Source organism: Pinus tabuliformis, chromosome 7 (genome assembly GCF_031772625.1).
Source record: "Pinus tabuliformis cultivar Carrire ecotype Pingquan chromosome 7, CPIR1, whole genome shotgun sequence".
NCBI classification, from domain to species: domain Eukaryota; kingdom Viridiplantae; phylum Streptophyta; class Pinopsida; order Pinales; family Pinaceae; genus Pinus; species Pinus tabuliformis.
Genome location: NC_142293.1, coordinates 1,681,535,618 through 1,681,558,780, shown reverse-complemented (window position 1 = coordinate 1,681,558,780; position 23,163 = coordinate 1,681,535,618). Strand labels below are relative to the sequence as shown.

The window sequence follows — 23,163 nt, the reverse complement described above, 5'->3', positions numbered from 1 at the left end:
CCAGACCTTAGATACCATATCGCAGAACTTGATACTCCTAATGAAGCAATGAAACAAATCACTAAAGTTTTTGGAATTAAAAGTGAACTTAGAGGCCATCAACTCGAAAATGAGTTGGTTACATTGGACCCCAATAATTTTTCTTCCATTGAAGATTTTTTGTCCAAGTTCAAGACCCTTAGACTTCTCTTGGAAGGTGTTAAGGTTAAGAAGGAATATGGTAACCTTATCTATTCCATTCTTACTAAGTTGGGACCAGCCTACTCTGTGTTCGTTTCCACCTTCCATCCTACAAGAGAAGCCTTCATTTCTCAAGGACAAGACTACAAGTCCCCTTCCTTTGATGCCTTTCGTGATTATTTAATAAGAGAACAAGAAAAACTCTTACGTCTTGGTCTTCTTAATTTTGGAAACTCTTCTAAGAAAGCCTTAGCTACCCAGCAGCAACCAAATTCAAAGAATCCTAAGAAGCTGTATCCTAAAAAGAATGGTCCTAGACCAAACAAGGGTTCTAAGCCATTTCAGTCTCAAAATGAAAAATTATTTCAACAAAATGATAAGGCAAATAAACACAAAGGGAAGAAGACTGATAGACATTGCCACTTTTGTAATCTAGATGGCCACTTAGAATCCAAATGCTTTAAGAAGATGGAAGCCTTGGAAGCAGCAGTGAAGAAGCATAACATCCATTTGGAGCACTCAACAACTTCAACTTCATCTTCAGGAATAACACTTTCTGCATGTGGTTGTCAAGCATCTCAGTCTGGATATGCACTAAATGCATCTTCTTCTTCTCATTCTCATGAGTGACTCATTGATTCTGTAGCTTCTTATGACATGGCGAAAAACAAAGCCATGTTTTCTTCTTTAAATGATTGTAACACCAAAAATATATATGTTGGTGATGATAGATCTCTTAGTGTTGTAGGGATTGGAACTGTTCATATAGACAATGGTCAATTCAATGATGTATTATGTGTTCCAACCTTATCCTGCAACCTTCTATCTGTATATCAGATAACTCATTTAGGTGAAGGTAAAATCGTTGAATTTTCACCTCACGATGTTGTAATTAAGGACCTAAGAGATCCTAGACAAATTTTAGCTACTAGCATTGTTGATGATTCTACAAGGTTGTATAAGTTTAACAACTTTGGGTCATCAAATCTTCCCTCGGTATTTGTTGCTCATAATGATGAAGTGAGCAAACTTTGGCATGAGTGATTTGGTCACTTAAACTATTGCTCCCTTCAGAATCTATGTAAAGAAAATATGGTGACAGGTCTTCCAATGGTATCTTGCAGAGATGGTGTTTGTTCCGAATGTGTACTCGGAAGACATCATCGGGATAGTTTTGGAAAACGTGCCTCTTGGCACGCCTCAACCCCTTTACAGCTTGTGCATAGTGATTTATGTGGTCCACTTCTAGTTGTTTCATTCTCTGGCTACAAGTATTTCTGAAATTTCATTGAGGATTTATCCAGACGCACTTGGGTATACTTTTTAAAACTCAAGAGTGAAGTATTTAACATGTTCTTGACCTTTAAGGCCTTTGTTGAAAAACAATCTGGACATCAAATTCTTAAGCTAAGATCTGAGAATGGCAAAGAATATGTTAACAACAAATTCATCAACTTTTGCACTGAGAATGGAATTCAAATGCAACATACTGTTCCATATACTCCATAACAACATGGTGTAGCTGAAAGGAAGAATCGCACCTTAAAGGAAATGGCTAATTGTATGCTTCAATCTAAAGGAATTAGTCTTAATTTTTGGGTAGAAGCAATTAACTGTGCAAATTACATAATAAATCGCACTGCTACTAAGGTTTTAAAGAATATCATACCAAAAAAATCATGGAGCTCAATTAAACCAGATGTAAGTCACTTTCGTGTTTTTGGAAGTGAATCATGGGCCCATATTCCAGATGAGAAACATAAAGCTTTAGAACCTAAGAGTGAAAAATGTATTTTCGTTGGATATTTTGAAGATGTCAAAGGATATAGACTTATTCCACTTAAGTCCAGAAATGTTATCATTAGAAGAGATGTAAAGTTTGATGAAAATATATCGGCCTACGAGCCTAGTTCGGTGGATGTGCCACCTCTCTCTATCCCTTCTACTTCTGGAAATATTTCTTCTTCAGATGATGACAGCGAGGATGATAATCCTCCCCCACCTTCTTAGGATCCTCCTTCAGCTCCTCAGCTTCCAAAATGGGTCCGTGCTACTCGGGATGTAGCAGGTGCTCTTGTCGGTGATCCTATAGATCAGCAACGTACACGTTCTCAGTTCGATAGAGCCTCTTCCTTACTAGCTCAAGCTTTAGCTAATTATGATCCTGACACCTTTGCAGAAGCTTCAAGCCATCCAGATTGGGACGTAGCTATGAATGAAGAATATTGTTCATTATTGGCAAATGATACATGGGATCTTGTTCCCCTTCCAAAGGGACGAAAACTTGGTAGATGAAAATGGATTTATAGAACCAAGTATGGACCAGATAGAAAAGTTGATAAACATAAAGCTCGTCTTGTTGCTAAGGGTCTTTCACAAGTTGAAGGCATTGACTATAATGAAATGAAGGCATTTACTATACTGAAACCTTCTCCCCTGTTGCCAAAATGAACTCTATCCGCCTTGTTCTTTCCCTTTTCGCCTCTTTCAAATGGGATGTCCATCAGATGGATGTTAAATCTACCTTCTTGCATGGGGACTTGCATGAAGAAATCTATATGTAACAACCTACTGGCTTTATACAAACAGACTCCAGCCTTGTATTTCGGCTTAAGAAATCCCTTTATGGTCTCAAGCAAGCCCCTCAGGCTTGGTATGCCAAAATGGATAGCTTTCTTTTAGAAACTGGATTTTCTAGGTGTCATTCTTACAATACTGTCTACACCAAGAAAGTGGGCAAGTCTCTTATCATTCTTGTTCTTTATGTTGATGATCTTATCTTTACTGGTAGTGATCCCAACCTTATAAACCATGTGAAGTCCAGCCTTAAAAAGAAGTTTGAAATGACAGACTTAGAAGTTAGGACACTTGCATTATTTTCTTGGTCTTCAAGTCTTGCAATCCAAGGAAGGTATTTCCCTTTCCCAGTCCAAGTATGCATGTGATCTTTTACGCCATTTTCGCATGGAAGACTGTAAGCCAAACCCTTCTCCCTTTCAGTCTGGGGCCAAACTTTCAGTCACTTGTACTTCCCTTGAAGTTGATGCTACCTTATATCGTCAACTTGTAGGAAAACTTTTGTTTCTGACCCATACTCATCCTGACCTTTCCTTTGTTGTTGGTCTTAATGCTCGGTTTATGCAAAACCCACATGAAAGTCATTGGAAAGCAGCTAAAAGCATACTTCGTTATGTTCGAGGTACAGTTCAGTTTGGGATTCATTACAGTGCAGAAGCATCCCCTCTATTGGTGGGTTTCACTGATTCTGATTGGGCTGGTGACCTTGATGATCCGAAGTCTACTGTAGGTTATGTGTTCACTCTTGGTTCAGGACCTACTACATGGGCTTGCAAGAAACAAAGTGCCATTTCTCTTTCTTCAGCAAAAGCAGAGTATCGTGGTGCTGTAGAAGCTAGTAAGGAAGCCCCATGGTTGCGTCAGATCTTGTCAGAGTTTGGATTTCAGCAGCAGCATCCGACTACACTTGGGTGTGATAATCAAAGTGCCATTCAACTATGCAAAGATCCAGTCCAACATCAGTGCAACAAACACATTGAACTGCACATGCACTCCATCAGAAAGGTCATTCACGGTCATGTTCTTGAGGTGCAATATTGTTTAACAGATGATCAAGTTGCAGACATCTTTACAAAGGCTGTCACAAAGGCGAAGTTTACTAAACTTCGATTTATGGTTGGAGTTCAGGAAGTTGTCACTAAGGGGGGATAGGCTCTAATGCCTCCTTCCTTCTCCTATTGTGTCATATTTGTACATCCTTCAATCCTATCCCAAGTTGTTCTTAAGGGGGGATGTTAGGATATTCCGACACATAGGAAATAGTTAAGTATAACTTGGTCTAGTGTAGAGTTAGGTAAAGTGTGTTTCTTTACTATGTACTTTTGTAACTTACAATCCGACGATCGCGATATGTAGTGATCTGACGGTTCATTCTCTCCTCGGTATTATCAACACTTGATCTGTGTTTTAACACCCAATTGGTCCATGATCTCTATTTAAAGAGCATGGAGGGTCATTTGTAGGGTAACCGTTCGTGAGAGAAGCTTATGTAAATTTTCATTCTTTTATTAATAAATTGCCTGAAGTGACCGCGTTGGCTCAGGCAGTGGACTGTTTCCCTCTTTGAGGGTTTTAACCACGTCAACAATACTGGTGTATTGATCTGTGATCTGTTTGTGAGCGGTGTCCTTTGGTGTTCTGTTTGAGGAACTTACCCTGTAAATTCCTACAGGTATCAACATGTATGTTTATGTACATCACAGTATGCAGGTTTGTCATTTTTTATTGTGATTTATGTTCATTACGGTTTGTATTAGAGCAGGCAGTTCTTGGTTGGGCACCTTCAAGGAGTATATGTCATTGTTGGAGACATAAATTTTATCAGGGACCTTCAAATTGAATGAGAGACTAATTGTTGGAAAGAGGACATCCTTGTCTATCTCTGGTCAAAATTGCAGCTATAGAAGCAGGTGATTCTTGGAATTACAATCCATACAATTTAGAGTTTTGACCCAGTTTTGAAGCCTTGCTTAAACTACTACGGTTTATTAAAATTGGCACATTTGAAAATTGTGAGCTCCATGTAGAAATTTCTGCACTCATTGACTTGTATTGCAAAACAGAAATTTATTATTTCACCTCTCTGACTAGAGGTTTCCTGGATCTTAACCATGTAAGTTTTTAGCGTTAAGTTTGTTATGAAATAGAGTACAAAACAATAGTGGAAAAACTTCAATATTTCACTTTCTAACAGTCCAATATTATAGGAAATCCATGGTGAAAGATACCAAGTAACCAAACAACTTGGATAAGTGATATGATATACCGTAGCAATAAAGGCTCCAAGATGATGTAGTTACACTAGGTAAGTCCCCAACTCTCCTGCATAAGCCTCCACAGACTCAATCGATCCTCCTAAGCAATGTACACTGGGTCAACTGCCCTCCAACAAGAACACTGTTGCGACTCACAGCCTAGGCATTCTCGAATCAACCCCAAGGCTCCAAACAATAATTCCAGCAATCCTATGCTATTTATGGCTTTAATGCCTCCTTCAAGATGCATGACCTCCTCCTATGTGGGGCGTTCACCGAGCAAGTGAACACTCCATTTGACTACAATGAAAGCTATCCACCAATTTTTCAGAAGAACTCAAATACCTATGGGAAGGTTACCAAGCCAACATGTGTATGACGTCAAGCAATCTTGAAACCGTCTCCACTGTGCAAATTTATCATGTACAATCTCCTATGCACTAATCCATCTCAGACTATCCTCAGGATCATCATACACTATGTATGCCAAAGCTCATGAAGCACCCCAAACATGGTGCAAACACTTTTGGACTAACCTGAAAAACTAATAGTCCAATTGTAGTGAGTGCAGTGACAATTGAAAGAAGACAAAACATGTCGTTACAATACCAAAATTCAGATTTGTTAGGTCGAAATTGAGGGAGATAACTCTTTGGAGAATGGCAAAAAGCAAGAGGGTTTTGCAAATTTGGAATAAGACCAGTAGCATTCAAGAAAAGCCATTTCATATTGTTTCAGAGTGAGGATTCGAAGAAAGACATTCCACATTGGTTCAGAGTGAAATTACAATGAAGTTGGATCAAAATTTTTGGAGATATAAAATGAACAAGGTTGACTTGTAGAGTTGTCCCTGTAGAAGAGCTTAAAAAGGCATGTTAACTTAAACTTTCATAACTCATGATTAGAAGGTTCGATTGAGGTGATTGAAAAGGCATTGAAAGAGGAAAGAGAGGAGAATACAAAGATACAAAATTTGGATCAATCTGGGGACAAGCCTTTTAAATTTATTACACTGAAAGTTAGGCTTACAGAGAAAACCCTGAGTTTTTCTAAAGCTGATGGAAATGCCATATTTTTAAGAGAAACATAGGGGTTTGATTCTAGAGAATGGTTGCAAAGCAACATAGAGAGATGCTTTGTTTGCAAGTGTTTGTTTGAAAGGTGAGGCTTAGTAGTGGTGGATGAGCTTTGATAGATACACTAGTTTAATATACAAGTGGGTAGAATTAGAAAATGTTTTCTTAGAGATATGGAATCTGGATAAAGGAAACAAAATAAAAGGAAATACATACTCTTTTGTTGAATATTTGTGAAACATGCAAACAATCAAGGATGGTTTCTAAATACTGAAAGGGGAGCTTAGGAATAAGTATGTTGAGATATCCTTAATATGGAAGGACAAAGAAAAGATGGATGATGAAATTGGAAGAAAGAAGTAAAAACCTATAGATTAAGAAACTATTGTTTAACACTCAAGGAGGTTGAGATGTTAAAGGAAGAGAAGGATCATGATCAAAGTCAAGATGAATTGAAGATCATCCATGAAGTGAACTAAAAGAGTTCAAGAAGTTTGTAAGAATGTCAAAAAAGCCCTAAATATTGATGAAGTAGAATAAAAATGCAAAAAAAAAAAATTTAAGGACAAGAAAATTGATGGTTGGTATCATAGTTCAACTTCAAAGGGAGAAGGAAGAGAAGATAAAATATGAAGAAATAAAGCTATATCTTGAGCATGCAAAGTCAAAATATGATGTTGTCATCTCAAAAATAAGAATAATTCAAGATCAAGCATAAAGGCTAGAAACTATGGCTATATGAAAAAATAAAATCGATTATAAGGGTGTGGAAAATGAAGGAAAACCATCAAAGGTTGAACCTTATCAACATCCTTATTACCAAGAAAGTTAACAAGAAGAGGAAGAACAACATCCTCACCTTGAAAGAAGAAGATGGTAGAATCAACGACATTTATGGAAACAAAAGTTGAGAAATATCTTTGTGACAAGGTACTGTCAAGGATCAACAACTACAATAAATTCATGACTTCACAATTATGCATGTAATCAAGGAAAATAAACTGCTTGACGTCAAATTACTAAGGATTGTTGTTGGTAAGAATCAATTATGGATGGATGGATGGATAATCAACAATGGCAATTCAAGAGCGAAAAAATAATGAAACTTTTTACTCGGTTACATCATATGTTGTTAATTTTAGGTATGTTCTATGCTTAGAGCAATTTATTTCAATTTTCCCAATTAGCTCAATATATTTTCCAGATTAGCAATGACATCAGCATAATAGTAAATTGAAGATAGAACATAAACATAAATCGCAGAAGACAAGCCAAGAAAAGAGGACACAAGATATGGCGCTAGCCAGGGACAAACCCTAATGTGGGGAAACCCTTGATCAATTCTTCTTATATGTTATTCAATAGTTTAGCAGAGAGAGATAGTACATATACATCAGAAGTCAACCTTTTGACTTATCTAAATAAGAGCAAAGATCTTCTCTAAGAAGATAGCATATGAGGTAGTTGATCTAAGCTGAGTAGAAGGCATATTGCTTCCATTGATCCAAGGTGACTCCATCACTATGCTGCTCCTCACTATGCTGCACCTCACTGTGCTGCACCCAATCATCATGCTGGACCTCATTACCATGCTGCACACATCATACTGCTGCACCTTATCATCGTGCTGCACACATCATACTGTTGCACCTTATCATCATGCTGCACACATCATACCGCTGCACCTTATCATCATGTTGCAACTCCGTGTGCTGCATCATCAAGCTGTACCTTACTGTGGCCATCATGCTGCATCTCATTGCAGCATTCATTATCGTAGTGCTACACTTTGATACACTTGTGCTGCACACCCTTGACTGCTCTTAGCAACCCTTGCTATGGTGCTATGGTCTGCGGCCTTGCACATAGCAACCCTTGTAGCAAATGTATCCCAGATAGTGTCCAATCATCATTAACGCAACAACATTTAACCTATAGAAATGTCAACACTTGAACTTGCTGCAATGTTGCAATTCTCGGACATGTTAGGGTACTAACCACAGTCCCTAACATCCCATCAAAACTGGCCCAAAATTGCTCCTAATGACTGTGGTTGTCCTTCAATGAGATGCTGCCCTTCACGCTGTCCCTTTGAGGTAGTTCCAAGCCCAACGCTTTTACCTATCTCCCTAACACAACTGCGACACCCAAACAGTCCTAGACAGTAGTGTTGTCTTCTTCATAAACTCTGCCTAACTAACAATACATGCCAGCACTCAAACACATTCATTCTTAACGTTGTTATAGGGCTCCTTCTGCTGCGGCTAGGTCATCCTTATATCTGCAGCTAGGGCTCCTAGACTGTGGATTTAAGGCCTCCTCATGACAACGGATTAGGGCTACCTTGCTGCATATTGAAGCTCCCCTAGACAGTGGATAGATCTCCCTTCAATCTGTGGCTAGATCTTGCTTTTGCTGTGGATGAGGAGCCTCTCTTGACTGTGGTTAGGGCATCCCTCTTTTGCTGCGTATAGGGTCTCCTTGCTACGGAATGGAGTCTTCCTTTTCCAGTGTATAAGGCCTCCTAGACTATTGCCAGATGTCTCCTTTGAACTGCGGCCAAACCTCCTCACAAGACTGCTGCTAGATCTTGCTTTCAATTGCGACTAGGCTTCATTCTCCATACTTGCGTTTTAGGCCTTCTTTATCATGACAGCATTAGGGTATTTTCTTTCCTCTTGCGTCTAAGGCTTCATCGTCTTGGATTTCTCTTGCCACTAAAACCCAAAACAAGTGGAGAGAAATCAAGAGTGAAGTGTGTGTAAATGGCTATCAAGCCACCTCCTTTTATACTAAAATGTTGAGCACAAGTGGGGGTTATTTGGTTGCTGGCCGACCTCGACGAATTGTTCCATAACACAAATAAATTAATATCTCCATGAATATTTATTGGAATAAGATGATCTTTAGATCAATCCTACACCTCTCGATGAGAGGAATCCAAGAAAAATATCAGCTGCCATAAATAAGATGACCCACATGGAGTTTGGCCCTAGTTGCCAATTTTAACACTCGCTCTCAACTAGGGAGAACTCCATCTGTTAATCCATTTGCCAGACTGTACTATCTTTGCCATCAGTGCCCTGCACTGCTTTGCTCTGCTCTGCTTTGCTGAACCATGAAGAAGGTGAATTGATCGAGAATGTCTCATACCATTCTCTACTGACTTGAAGTCAGTCCCATATGAAGAGAGTGTCTCATACCACTCTTACTGATCCCAAATCAGTTCCATTAGAGAGTGAGTTATATCACTCTTACTGACCCGAAGTCAGTTTCATTGATCCCAGATCAATATCAAAAGAGAGTGAGTTATATATCTTACTGACCCGAAGTCAGTTTCATTGATCCCCGATCAATATCATCCTAACATAGGGAGTACGGTAGTAACACGATGCGTCCATCAGTACTACTATGGCCCCTATCCTCATTTCCCTGCTCATTGGCCAGATGAGAGGTACTTCCCATGAGTCCCAGACTGCATGGGTAGGATGTCTCGGCAGGAGAAGGATGAACCACTCATCTTGCCTACATGTCGCAAGGGGTATCCCAGGGGAAGGCTGAACCACTCATACTGCCTACATGTCGCAAGGGGTATCCCAGGGGAAGGTTGAAACACTCACCCTGTACACAACAAATCACTAGGGGAAGGCTGAACCACTCACCCTATGACCGTGTCTCAGCAGGAGAAGGATGAACCACTCATCCTGCCTACATAGCAAACCACTAGGGGAAGGTTGGACCACTCACCCTATGGTTGCTCATCGCTCCACGATGTACCCCCAAGCCCCCCGGAGCTCCCAGAGCTCAATGTCCATATCATATAGGACCCTTAGGAGAGAGTCTCTCCACGGCATTTAGTCGTTCTCGAAAAGTCACAAATTTGACCTTTCCCAAGGGCTTCGACAGAATGTTGACGACCTGCACATCAATCCCAATGCGATGGAGCCTTCTTGCTCATCGATGTACCATCTCCCAGATAAAGTGGTACCTGATGTCTATATGCTTGGAGCGATCATAGAACACGAGATTCCTCAACAATCGAATCCTCCTCCGGTTGTCACAGGAGATCACGATGATATCCAATATGTGTCCAAACAACTCACTTAAGAGCTTCCACAACCAGACAACTTCACACGAGGTTACACTCGTAGCTATGTATTCGGTCTCAGCAGTGCTCAAAGCAACCGACTTCTGCTTCTTGCTCATCCAGGATATCGTAGCAGAACCCAAAGAGAACCAACACTTAGAAGTGCTCTTGCGATCCTCCACATTGCCGGCCCAGTCAGCATACGAATAATCATGCAACTTCACATCTCTGGCAGTGTATCTTAATCCATGAGAGATTGTGCCCCGAACATATCTCAAAAGATTCTTGGCACCAATCTAGTGAGGCTCAACCATATATGAGCTCAACATGCTAACTGCAAAACATATATTTGGACGGGAGTTCACCAAGAACATCAGTGCTAGAATGAGTTTATGAAACTCAGAGGCATTTCCCAAATCAGGTCCGGCATAACTTCTGAAAATTAAGCTCCATCGAGGTAGTGACAAACTTGCAGTTTACCATTCCAAATCCGGAATCCAATTCCCTCTTAATTTTGCAAATGAGAGGGTCTGCACCTGTCAGGAAGAGGTCGTCCTCATAAGGTTCCAGTATGAGAGGTCTATCATCCACAACCTTCAAGCAATGGTTTGGATCGACTTCACTCCTAGTGAATCTCAGCTTCATTTGAAAACTATCAATCCTCTCATATCAAGCCCGGGGTGTTTTGCTTCAAGCCATAGAGGGCTTTCTTCCACCCGCATACAAGAGATTCCCGATCATGAATCTCAAACCCCTCAGGTTGCTCCAAACCTATGGACTTGCTACATGAGGGGAATGGTCCCCTTGTAATATTTTCCTTCGGTACATCTCGGACATGTACCTTCATGCTCTTCTTGAATTCAGGCATCCCTGTTACCATTGACTCACATTGGGTAGGGCCCCATAATGAGCAGACCTCCGGTGTTATAGAAGAGATGTGTCAATCGACATGGTCCCCAATGGACTTCCTGCAACTTGATACAAATTGCCAACCCTGAACCCATGAGTAAAAGCATCTTTGAAAATTCCATTTTCAAACACGTACCTTTCCATTGATGAATGCCACCCTGAAACCTTTGATTTCGATTGCTGAAATGGACACCAGGTTCTTCTTGAGATTAGGTACATAAAGAACTTCTTGTAAATGAATTGTGTTACCCGCATTCAATTGAGGGGTAACATTCCCTACACCCTTTCCGGGATAGGTGGCATTGACTCCAAGTATAATCCCACGATTGTTTCCATCTCTACCAAATTAGAGAGGGCAACCTTCTATCCGATAAAGTGCCTTGATGCACTACAATCAATAAGCCAGATTCCCAAAGAGTCTGGAGGAGAAGTAGTGGAGAGGGCCAATATTGGATAACACTCTTTTAGCTTATCATAAACAACATTTGATTCTTCATACCTGGAGTATGTTGCTTTCTTTGAAGAGTTGACCATTTCCTTGATGACTTGCATTACCAGTCATTCCTCCGATCATTGAAGATGTCCCTGGAATGATTGTTATCATCATCAAGTGATGTGTCCTTACCATTCGGACACTCCTTCTCATAATGGCCGAACTTATTGCAAGCAAGGCATCTGCGTTTCTTGCCACCCTTAGATCCAAACTTCCCATTGAAGTGATCCTTAGGTAGGCTATCAAAAGTTTCCGCTGTGCCACTCGGAAAATATTCTCTGCTTTGACTTCACCCTTGGTGAATTTGAAGAGGGATGAGGAACCCATTGAGCCTTTTGTCCTTTCCCAATTGTCTTCGATGATTGCTCTTTCACTCTTGCTTGGGCTTTGTCTTCACCTCACCTCTGATACCATGCTAATTTTAGGTATGTTCTATGCTTAGAGGAATTAATTTCAATTTTCCAATGTTCTTCAATAGTTCAGCAGAGAGAGAGAGATGGTACATATACATTAGAAGTCAACCTTTTGACTTATCTAAACAAGACCATAGATCTTCTCTAAGAAGATAGCATATCTGTAGCTGATCTGAGTTGAGTAGAAGGCATACTGCTTCCACTGATCCAAGGTTACTCCATCACCATGCTGCTCCTCACTGTGCTACACGTCACTGTGATGCACCCAATCATCATGCTGAACCTCATTACCATGCTGCAAACATCAAACTGCTACACCTTATCATCATGCTGCACACATCATATTGCTGCACCTTATCATCATGCTACAGCTCCTTGTGCTGCATCATCAAGCTGTACCTTACTGTGGCCATCATGCTGCATCTCATTGCAGCATTCATTATCATAGTGTTGCACTTTGATACACTTGTGCTGCACACCCTTGACTGCCCTTAGCAGCCCTTGCTATGGTGCTATGGCTTGCGGCCTAGCACATAGCAACCCTTGTAGCAAACGTATCCCAGATAATGTACAATCATCATTAATGCAGCAACATTTAACCTATAGAAATGTCAACACTTGAACTTGCTTCAATGCTGCAATTCTGGGACTAGTTACGGTACTAACCACAGTCCCTAACAGCCCATCAAAACTGGCCCAGAATTGCTCCTAATGATTGCGGTTGTCCTCCAATGAGATGCTGCCCTCCACGCTGTCCCTTTGAGGTAGTTTCAAGCCCAACGCTTTTACCTATCTCCCTAACACAACTGCGGCACCCAAACAGTCCCAGACAATAGTGTTGTCTTCTTCATAAACTCTGCCTAACTAACAACACATGCCAACACTCAAACACATTCATTCTTCACGCTGTTATAGGGCTCCTTCTGCTGTGGCTAGGGCTCTTCTCTTGCTGCGGCTAGGTCTTCCTTAGATCTGCGGCTAGGGCTCCTAGACTGTGGATTTAAGGCCTCCTCATGACAACAGATTAGGGCTACCTTGCTACGTATTGAAGCTTCCCTAGGTAGTGGATAAAGCTCCCTTCAATCTGCGGCTAGATCTTGCTTTTGCTGCGGATGAGGAGCCTCTCTTGATTGCGGTTAGGGCATCCCTCTTTTGCTGCATATAGGGTCTCCTTGCTGTGGAATGGAGTCTTCCTTTTCCAGCGTATAAGGCCTCCTAGACTGCTGCCAGATGTCTCCTTTGAATTGCGGCCAGACCTCCTCACAAGACTGCTACTAGATCTTGCTTTCAACTGCGGCTAGGCTTCATTCTCCATAGCTACATTTTAGGCCTTCTTTATCATGACAACATTAGGGTATCTTTTTTCCTCCTGCGTCTAGGGCTTCATCCTCTTAGATTTCTCTTGCCACTAAAACCCAAAACAAGTAGAGAGAAATCAAGAGTGAAGTGTGTGTAAATGGCTATCAAGCCACCTCCTTTAAAACGTTGAGCACAAGTGGGGGTTATTTGGTTGCTGGCCGACCTTGGCGAATTGTTCCATAACACAAATAAATTCATATCTCCATGAATATTTATCGGAATCGGATGATCTTTAGATCAATCCTACACCTCTCGATGAGAGGAATCCAAGAAGAATATCAGCTGCCATAAATAAGATGACTGACATGGAGTTTGGCCCTAGTTGCCAATTTTAACATATGTAAAACTAGTCTTACATGGGGATGCACTCCTCGTGCTCCCCATACCCTTGGGATGTAAGACTCCTATTGAAATGTTTCGCCATACTCCCCTTTTTAAGAAATTATGTGAATGCTGAAATGTTTTTATAATATGGGCAGCATTTTTCATAGAATGATGGGCTTGTGGGCATCCCCTCTCAAAAGTGGCATGTTTGGATGCCTCCTATGATTTTTTTTAAAGAAAAACTATAAAATCAGAAAAATAAAAAGCTAAAAGAAAATTACTTGCCTATCCTCTACATATACTTGTCCATCTCCATTTGACATTTACACATGCCATTTGGAATTTCTCTTTGAGCTTCTCATTTCACTCTGTGAATAATGTTCAATTGTCAACGAAAAGGAAGAAGGTGTTACTTGTACCCCAGCTGCCAATGAGGAGGCATATAAGTTACAACCAAACCACCACAAATAAGCTAGTAGCTACAACAAAGCCATCAAAGAGATTCACCATTTTGATTTTGTATTTTGCTGGATACCCTAGGTTAATTGTTAATAGCCTAAATTTAAGAGATTTGATAGCCATGTGCTCGTCGTTTAAGTGTTTAATAACTGAGGTTAAACCTATAGTCTGGTGTTTTACAACCAAGGATATAGTTATAACCTATGTTTCACGGGAACCGTTCCTGAGAGCTGGGAAACCCGTTCCGGTGGTTCCCACGCTCCTTGGAACTTTGGAGCTGCACAGGAACGTTCCGTTTTCTGTGGGAACGGTAAAAGAAACTTTGGACGGTTTCCGGAACTGGTCAGACTTAAATTTGCAACGCTCCAGCGTTCCCATGTGGACCCATGTGGAAATTGGAATTGGCAGCGGTCTTTTAGCTATGACAGCTAGTTTCGAACCAAACATTCCAGTATGGTTTCGGTGGAAACTGCCAGCGTGATATGAAAATTGGCTACTTGAATTCACTAATTTAGTAATTTTCACTTTGAATTCACCCACGAAATTGCAGAATTTAGTAATTGAATTCACCCATGAAATTGTATAGTGGATTACGAACAATATGGTAAGTCAAAAATACTGTAAACCCCAAAGAAAAGGACCTGGGCAGAGAAAGACGCACTTGCTGTTACACACTGTATGATCAGAGAGGGAAATACGCACTTGTTATTAATAGACGATGCACTATTCGTCTTTCCACCAGTTTCTGTGGATATGAATGGGTGGGAATGTTTTTGGCGCCAAAAAAACCCTTCAGTTTTTCCATAAATGCTGGTTGCTACACCTCTTTTCACTGAGAGCTTTAGTTGTTGTTTGGCGTTGAGAGCGGAGAGCTAAGTGTGTTGAGAGCGGAGAGCTGAGTGTGTTGAGAGAGCTAAGTGTGTTGAGAGTTGGAGCGCTGCCCTTCAGCAATAAACTACTTGTTTCGTTTTCATAAGTTCAGGTAAAAAAACAAATCAAGCATATTTTATTTTTATTTTTGTTTTTGTATATATTCGAGTTGTTTGGGAATGCAGCGTTTAAAAATTTAGGCGGAGAGCTCATGGCTTAAACATTTACATGTACGATCCAACATTTTACTCAAATATGTTCATGGATACAACGCAATGATTAATTCAAAAGAAAATAATAAGACATGGCTTCAAACTTAAAATTGGTATCTACACTACACTAGTAAAAAAGTGCCTTTAAATTTGTTATGGATCACTAAATTTTTTAAAGAAATATCTGCAAATTCTTTTTCTTACCTCTGTAACTTATATTAATGTAATTTTAGTAAAGGTTCACCCTATTGGTAAATATTATATCTTTTTGGTAAAATAGGAGACATATGTCAACACTTATTTTTGGTAACATATGTCAACATATATATCTTTTTGCTATGGCAGCGGTCTTTTTGATTATATTTTTTTGATTATATATATTATTTTTTTATTATATAATATTGCCGCTCCCAATTAGCCGTTTCCTGGAAAATTTGGGGAAACCTCTAGCCGTTCCAGACACCCGTACCCAAGTTCCCAACATTCCCAAGTTCCAGAAACTCGTGCAACATAGGTTATAACTATTTAGAGATGGGGTTCTCTATGCTAGGGGTTCTAATGCCTCCCCATCCCATGTGACACTTCCTAAAATTTGGGGGGTGTCTCCACATATTCTCTAAGGTTGTTTCCCAGCTTACACGTTCCCACATCCTAGAGACTTGGCATAACATTGTGTAAAACCCATAGTTACAAGCTTTTAGGACACTTTTTCAATGGGGAGTAATTTCGTACTACATAATGACCCTAATAGAGGTATATAAGAGGTCCTACACGGCCAATGAGTGAGAACTAATATATAAGATGTCACTAGAGTCATTATTACACTTATTGAATTATGGTTATTGTACTTGGATGTATTTTCGTTATTTGGCATTAAGGTGTTATTGTGTAACTCATCATAATAGTGCTTTTGGGAACTGTGATGCATATCCATATGCGGTGTATATTATGTGAATGCAAGTTTATCGTGGTTTATTGTGATTTATGTTCATTGTAATATACTCAAATTGCATTCTGGGCTAGATGGTCTCTAACATTATCTAAAAGTAAGAATACCTCTGAGATATTTGAATGGACACTAGACCAGAATTATTTGTTTATTTCAGATGTTCCTTTGCAGCTTGGGGTAATTTAGAGTTGCTAGTTTAGAACAGTGTTAATAGTACAGAGGATGTGATCAAAAATATATATAACGCTTTAGAAAACACATGGGAATATACATGCACAGGGCTCAAATGCTAGTATAATGGCATCTATGTTTATTGTTGATAACTTGATGTATTAATATGTACACACAATGATCAAAGAACTTACATGAAGTAATGCAATGGCAATCAACTAAGAAAATATGTCCACATATATAGGAAAAAGCAGATGGATGGCTACATGTCCACACATCAGACCTACCAGTCCATAATGACCTACCAGTCCACACATCAGACCTGTTTTAATTCCTCTTAACGTGGCTACATGGTTCCCTCTCTTAATATAACTTAGGTAGAACTTTCTATACAGAGTAACTAAAACTAGAACAGATTTTGTGTCTTCATATATCTGGTTCTCCTTTTGGCTGAAAAAAGGAAAATGAATAAGCAAGACAGATCAGATAGATGATATCACACTTTGATATCGTGTTGTTAGTTCCATGTGCATTTGTCTTTGTTTTCTTGTATGCATCTAATGCTGTTGCAAACTAAGTAAATTATTTTTTCAGGAGTTTAGCATATGGATTATATCATATGGAGTTTAGCATATAGATTATATCACATTTTCTAATGCATGTTTGCTTTGTGCTTTCATTTGGGGTTTGTGTAGATGGTATCCTGCTGAAAGAAGTAGATCGCCTTTTGAGAGCTAGTGGTTACTTTGTTTATTCTGCGCCTCCTTCTTACAGGAAGGATAAAGATTATCCCCATCAATGGGAGAAGTTGATGAATCTGACAGCTTCAATGTGTTGGAATCTTATTGCTCGTCAAGTTCAAACAGCAATTTGGTTCAAGCCAGGAGATAGGGCATGCCAACTAGAGAAAGCAAAATCCAAAAGCTTGGTTTTATGTGACCAGGCACATGATCCAGAACAATCATGGAAGAAACCATTACAGAATTGTCTAACTTTAAGTCCAGAAGCAGAGAACATTCAACAGCTTCCTCCATTGCCAGAGCGTTTATCAATCTTCCCTAAACGACTTGAGAAAATAGGTAGACAATTCATTTTTTATTCAAGGAAACCTCTGGGTTGTTTTTCACTGTTTTGTGAATAAGAAATCACTTAGGTTTTTTTCAAATTGAAAATATATTTTGTGTTTTTTGGGAATTTTGGATTCATCACTCTTGTTGAACTTTCTCCGAGAAGTAAATATGCTACTAGTCCTTATCATTCTCTCCATATCTTGCTTTTTTGCCTTTGTTTTCCTGCTGTGACTCAAAAATTGTCAAACTGAGGGCTCTCTAGAGAACTACATCTTTATTTTGTTTTTCTGCTGAAACTGTCAAGATACATTTTTAATTGGTTTCCTGCAAGCCCCATTTTTTAATAATTTAGAATCTAGATATTTGTACATGTTACAGAAATATATAGCGTTCTTCAATAGGATTCTGACTGGGAGCACATTAATCTAATGCTGATGGCTTCCAACACGATTGACAACAAAACTTTACTCTACAAATAAAAGTGATCCATGGGGTTTTGGCCAATCTATATTAGAGTGTTCTTATGTGCCTAAGACTCTCCAAGAGAACCGTCTTTGATGACCTAAATCTTCAATACCATAATATATCTTAAGTTGTATTAATCTGTACAGAGACATTAATAAAAGTCAAAGTATTAATTTATGACCTTCATTCATAGACCTTATGTAGACTTTGACTGTAGTTCAGATGTTTTGTTGTCACCTGGCTCCTCAAAGCAGGAATGAGATGGCACTTAATTCACATTGCTTGTGCCTTTTTCACTGTTAGCACTTCTGTTCTCATATCAATCTTGTGCCTCTTAATAGACCACCTTTGCTTGGTATGACAAGTAGCTAATATAGTTAAAGCTATGCGCACTTTCTAAATTTACTTTGATGTTTATAAAATCTCATTGGAATGTATTTTTCAGCTAGGTGAATAAATTTAAGGTTTTTTTAGTGCCTAGGTTGATTCATTCTCATGATGATTTCTGCAGAATGCAAATTGCACTATACCATTTTAAGCTCTATAATATACCCTCTTTACCATAAGGACATCCACACCCTTTTCCATGACTCCCATCAATTTTGATTGTCATTCATTCATAAAATGGTTTGACAGGATGAGCAATTATAGATCCAAATATCTCCGATCAGATGTTTTGCCTGGAAAATATCCTTATAAGCTGGGCATCTTCTATAAATTAAAGTTTAAAGTTTAAACTATGAACTAAATAGTGGAGTATAAAGTGTTTGAACCACAAGCATTTATAAATGCTCGACAGTCTTCGAATGTGGTTGATTTGTCTATGATCAACATTAGTCAGTGTGCTTACTGTAATTAATAAGTTTATGTGTGCAATAAATTAATGCACATTACAAATGATGTATCCATATAGGCCGGGTAGATATATTAAGCTGTTTTGTTCCTGATCGTCAGTGTTAACACAAGTTAATATTGTTCTAGAGTCCCTTTATCTGTTTGGTTATACAGAGAATTTTCTTGCTCCTGTATGACCTTTAAATGAAATAATGTAGTTCCAGGGATTGCTTTGCATTCAGTACTTCTGTGTCTTAATCCCTTGAGTGCATTGGATGGAGGGTAAGATCATGATCCCTTAGATCAAGGCTTCTCTTCAGGTAAGATCCTGAATAAATCATAAATTTAAGTTTGCCATGTGGATGGAAACTAACTAAGTTTTCTGCCATTTTTTCTATGTGACAAACTTGTGGATTGTTGTACAGGGATCGCTGCTGAAAATTTTAGTGCAGACACGGCATTTTGGCCATTTTTTCTACGTGACAAACTTGTGGATTGTTGTACAGGGATCGCTGCCGAAAATTTTAGTGAAGACACAGCATTTTGGCAGAGGCAAGTCAGTGAATATTGGAAACTTATGAATGTCAGTAAATATGATATTCGAAATGTAATGGATATGAACTCTGTCTATGGCGGATTTGCTGCTGCTTTAAGCACAAAACCAGTTTGGGTGATGAATATAATTCCTCCAAGCTCAAGGAATACTTTACCTGCTATCTATGACAGAGGCTTGATCGGATCTTTTCATGACTGGTCAGTAGCTTTGATTTCGTGTTCAACTACTATTCCAATGATCGTTTTAAGTTTCTCCGAATTTATGCATCTACCTTATATTATGGGAAAGGAAATGTAGACTAATGCTGAGATTGCACTGCAGGTGTGAGCCATTTTCTACTTATCCACGTACATATGATTTGGTTCATGCATTCCGATTGTTTTCACACTACAGAGGCAATGGTAGAGGTTGCCAAATAGAAGACATTATTCTGGAGGTGGATCGCATTCTCCGCCCACTGGTATGCTTTTTTATGTTGGATATCCTTAGTTCTAATTCTTGGTACCAAAGTAATCTTTGGGAATGGATATAAGGAACTCTATGCTTTGAGAATATTGGGACACTATGCAAAGTTGAAAAGCGTTAGAAAGTTGGAATTTTTCTGACTATTGGAAGGCATTGTAAAAGTCAATACTAACATACAAGGGAATGGGATAGTTTCTTCCTAGTTTCAGAACCCTGTAGGAGACATCGTAGGCTGACCAGTGACATGTCCAAAATGCTATGTCACCTGTAAAGGGAAACAAGTATGGCTTTCAGAGAAGGCACAGGTTTCAAAAATTATTCTTGCTAAATTTCAAGAACAGGGAAATGACATTTATCATTAAATATCATTTTCAGACATTCATGAATTTATAACAAATACAGATCATGATGTCATTGTTGATTGGATGTTTTAAGTATAGAACAAAGCAGATTAGTGAATTGAGAGTAAATCTTGAATGTGTTCCCACCAAAGGTGATCTGCAAACCTCGTTCCATATATGATTTTCAAAGTTAAAACTGACAAAGGGGCAGAACATGGTATGGAGTGAACTTGGTCTATTGGCTTCAATATCCTGTTTCTCAAGATGACTTAAAAAGCCCATGGTTGGTGGAATGGCCTTTAATCCAGGCCTTGTGGCAAGCCGTCAAATTTGGTCCTTTTTATTTATTTATTTAGGTTGTTGATGTCTTACTATAATGGAAATAAGTCCCCAAGTGATTGGATTCTTATGCTGAGGCTATGCTTTATGTGATGGCATTTAGGCTTTTTGCTGTTGCCTGCAAAGAATTGTGGGGTTGAGGAAGATTTGGGGCATCCTTGATGAAACTTTGTCCATATTTGTCTTTTATCCTTTAATATTTTATATAGTCTTTCACTTACCTCATTGTAACTATTTCATAGGTGACTTGATAAAAAATGATCACTTAGCGAACTTTGTATTTTATATTTGTACATTTGGGAGACTTGGTCAAAGATGCACCACCTTCAATAATTATGTCATCTACATAATGGACTAGTAGAATGATATCATTATCAGTGCTTTTGATGTATATATTGGAATATGAAGGCATGTTCATCCAAGTATGTTAAATTTAACATGTTCTTTGCTTGGACAATTACATCAATGAATCTTATGAGCTCCAAGATTAATTCCATAGCAATCACATAAATTATCACCCATTGATAGTAAAAGAAGAAAGAACATGAGTAGTTATAAGAAGAAGACAAACCAAGACAAGAGAACACAGAAATTGGCACAAGCCAGGGAAAAACCCCAAGATGGGGAAAACCCTTGATCAGATCTTCTTATTATTTAAATCAAGTGTTCAGCAGGGAGAGTACAATGAAGACAACTTGCCAATAGAGGATCTAATAACTTCAGTGAATCAAGAGCATACCAACAACCCTAAATCAAAATGCATCCTTCTCACAGAGGACTGCTCCCTTGACGTCCACTTGAAGACCTAAGGATAGAGGCAGACTGAAAATTCGGTGATCCCGAATGCTACTGCAGTAACTGATAATATTTCTTCTATTTGTTAAATTACTTAAACAAATTATTTGCAGTTTTCTACGGCAAACATCAAAATACATACACTGCAGTCTTCACAAATAAAATTCTGTGGAAAGTAAATACAAGGAAAATACTAGCACATATATAACCACAGTGACACAATTATTTTTGGACAATTGTCCCCGGAAAAACCCAATGTGGGAAAACTGGTGTAGCAGATGAGGGTTTCTTTTATTAATCTTCAACAATAATTTTTGTACAAGACAAAATAGAGGAAGAATCACTGAGAGAATTTTACTGGAGATTTTCTCACAATCCACAACATTTTCTGACTCCGAAGAGGACCTCCTGCCTCTTTCGCTAGCCCTTCTGCGTCACCCTCTGCGCAGTGACAACGTAGGTGTTAATTTTAGTATGTTCTATGCTGATAGCAAATTTTCTTCTATTTTCCATATTAGCTCAATATCAATTCCAGATTAGCAATCACATTTAGCATGATAGTAAAATGCAGATAGAACATAAACATAAATCGTAGAAGACAAGAGGACAGAAGATGTGGCGCTAGCCAGGGACAAACCCCAATGTGGGGAAACCCTTGATCAATTCTTCTTATATGTTCTTCAATAGTTCAGCAGAGAGAGAGATAGTACATGTACATCAGAAGTCAACCTTTTGACTTATCTAAATAAGAGCAGAGATCTTCTCTAAGAAGATAGCATATGAGGTAGCTGATCTGAGCTGAGTAGAAGGCATACTGCTTCCACTGATCCAAGGTGACTCCATCACCATGCTGCTCCTCATTGTGCTGCACCTTACTGTGTTGCACCTCACTGTGTTGCACCCAATCATCATGCTGGACCTCATTACCATGTTGCACACATCATACCACTGCACCTCCCTGTGCTGCATCATCAAGTTGTACCTTATCATCATGCTACACCTTTACATCATGCTGCTTCGTGCAGTGTGCTGCACTATGCATACTGCTGTCATATACAATGCTGTCTACTTACAACATTCATCATAAGACACCAAGGTGGCTAGCTATGGTGCTATGGCCTAAGGCCTAGCACATAGCAATGCCAATGTCTTCGAACAACGTATTAGATTACAGTGACTGATTAGGGCATTATGTTTGCTGCAACAGCCCTAACAGATTCATCAAACAACCCTTATAATCTGCGACCTAGGCAAGGGAGACTTCTCTTCAACCGTATTGTTGTTCTGGGCACAAATCTGCCCAAACCTATACACGCTGCCCTTGTTCTGAGGTGATTAGGCTTGCGGCCTATCACAGTTCAACTGTCATCTATAACTCACCCCAAAACCAATTCTCCTTACCTCGATTGCTGTCCAAACAAACTTGATTAGGCTCCTGAAGATACTCAGCCTCCTAGCTGAAGCAACAACCCTACACACAACTCCTAAAAGGCTCCATGTAGCCTCTTTTCCCATGCAGTAGTAGCCTCTCTTCTGCGGCTCAACAGAAGTGCCCTAGCTGCCTTTACTCCAGCATCTCGGTGCTCTTGAAATGCCTTCAAGATAGGCCTGCGAGGAGCCTCCTCAACTTGGCCTAACCTCCAGCTCTTTGATCCTTGAGACAACCCTGTTCTCGGGCCCGTTTGCACCCTCAAACAACCCTCAAACTAATCCACACTCCCACAACAACTTGGACTCTAATCTAGGCTCTCCACGATGTCCTGAAGTGACCTTACCACACTATCTTCAATTCCTCTTGTTTCTGCGGCTAGGGCATTCTGCGTTCAGTTCCATGACTGCGTTTAGGGCATCATCTCCATGACTGCGTTTTTGTCTAGGGCATCCTCTCCATAGCTGCATAGTCTCTTAGGATCTCTTCCCTTCCACTAAAACCCAAAACAAGAGGTGAATGCTAAATGACTTTC

General features: G+C 39.4%; 1 protein-coding gene across 4 annotated transcripts in view; it reads left to right on the top strand.

Moving 5' to 3' along the window:
• LOC149254926 (putative methyltransferase PMT6) overlaps positions 1–23,163 on the top strand; it is a 244,546-nt gene that overhangs the window by 160,031 nt on the left and 61,352 nt on the right. For 2 of the 4 annotated variants that reach the window (XM_089460277.1, XM_089460278.1), the window contains exons 5-7: positions 17,030–17,413; positions 19,129–19,456; positions 19,581–19,719. In XM_089460277.1, coding sequence (XP_089316403.1) covers positions 17,030–17,413; positions 19,129–19,456; positions 19,581–19,719 — 851 coding nt within the window. The remainder of the gene's footprint in view (positions 1–17,029; positions 17,414–19,128; positions 19,457–19,580; positions 19,720–23,163) is intronic. The other 2 variants (XM_089460279.1, XM_089460280.1) reach the window with 1 other exon arrangement.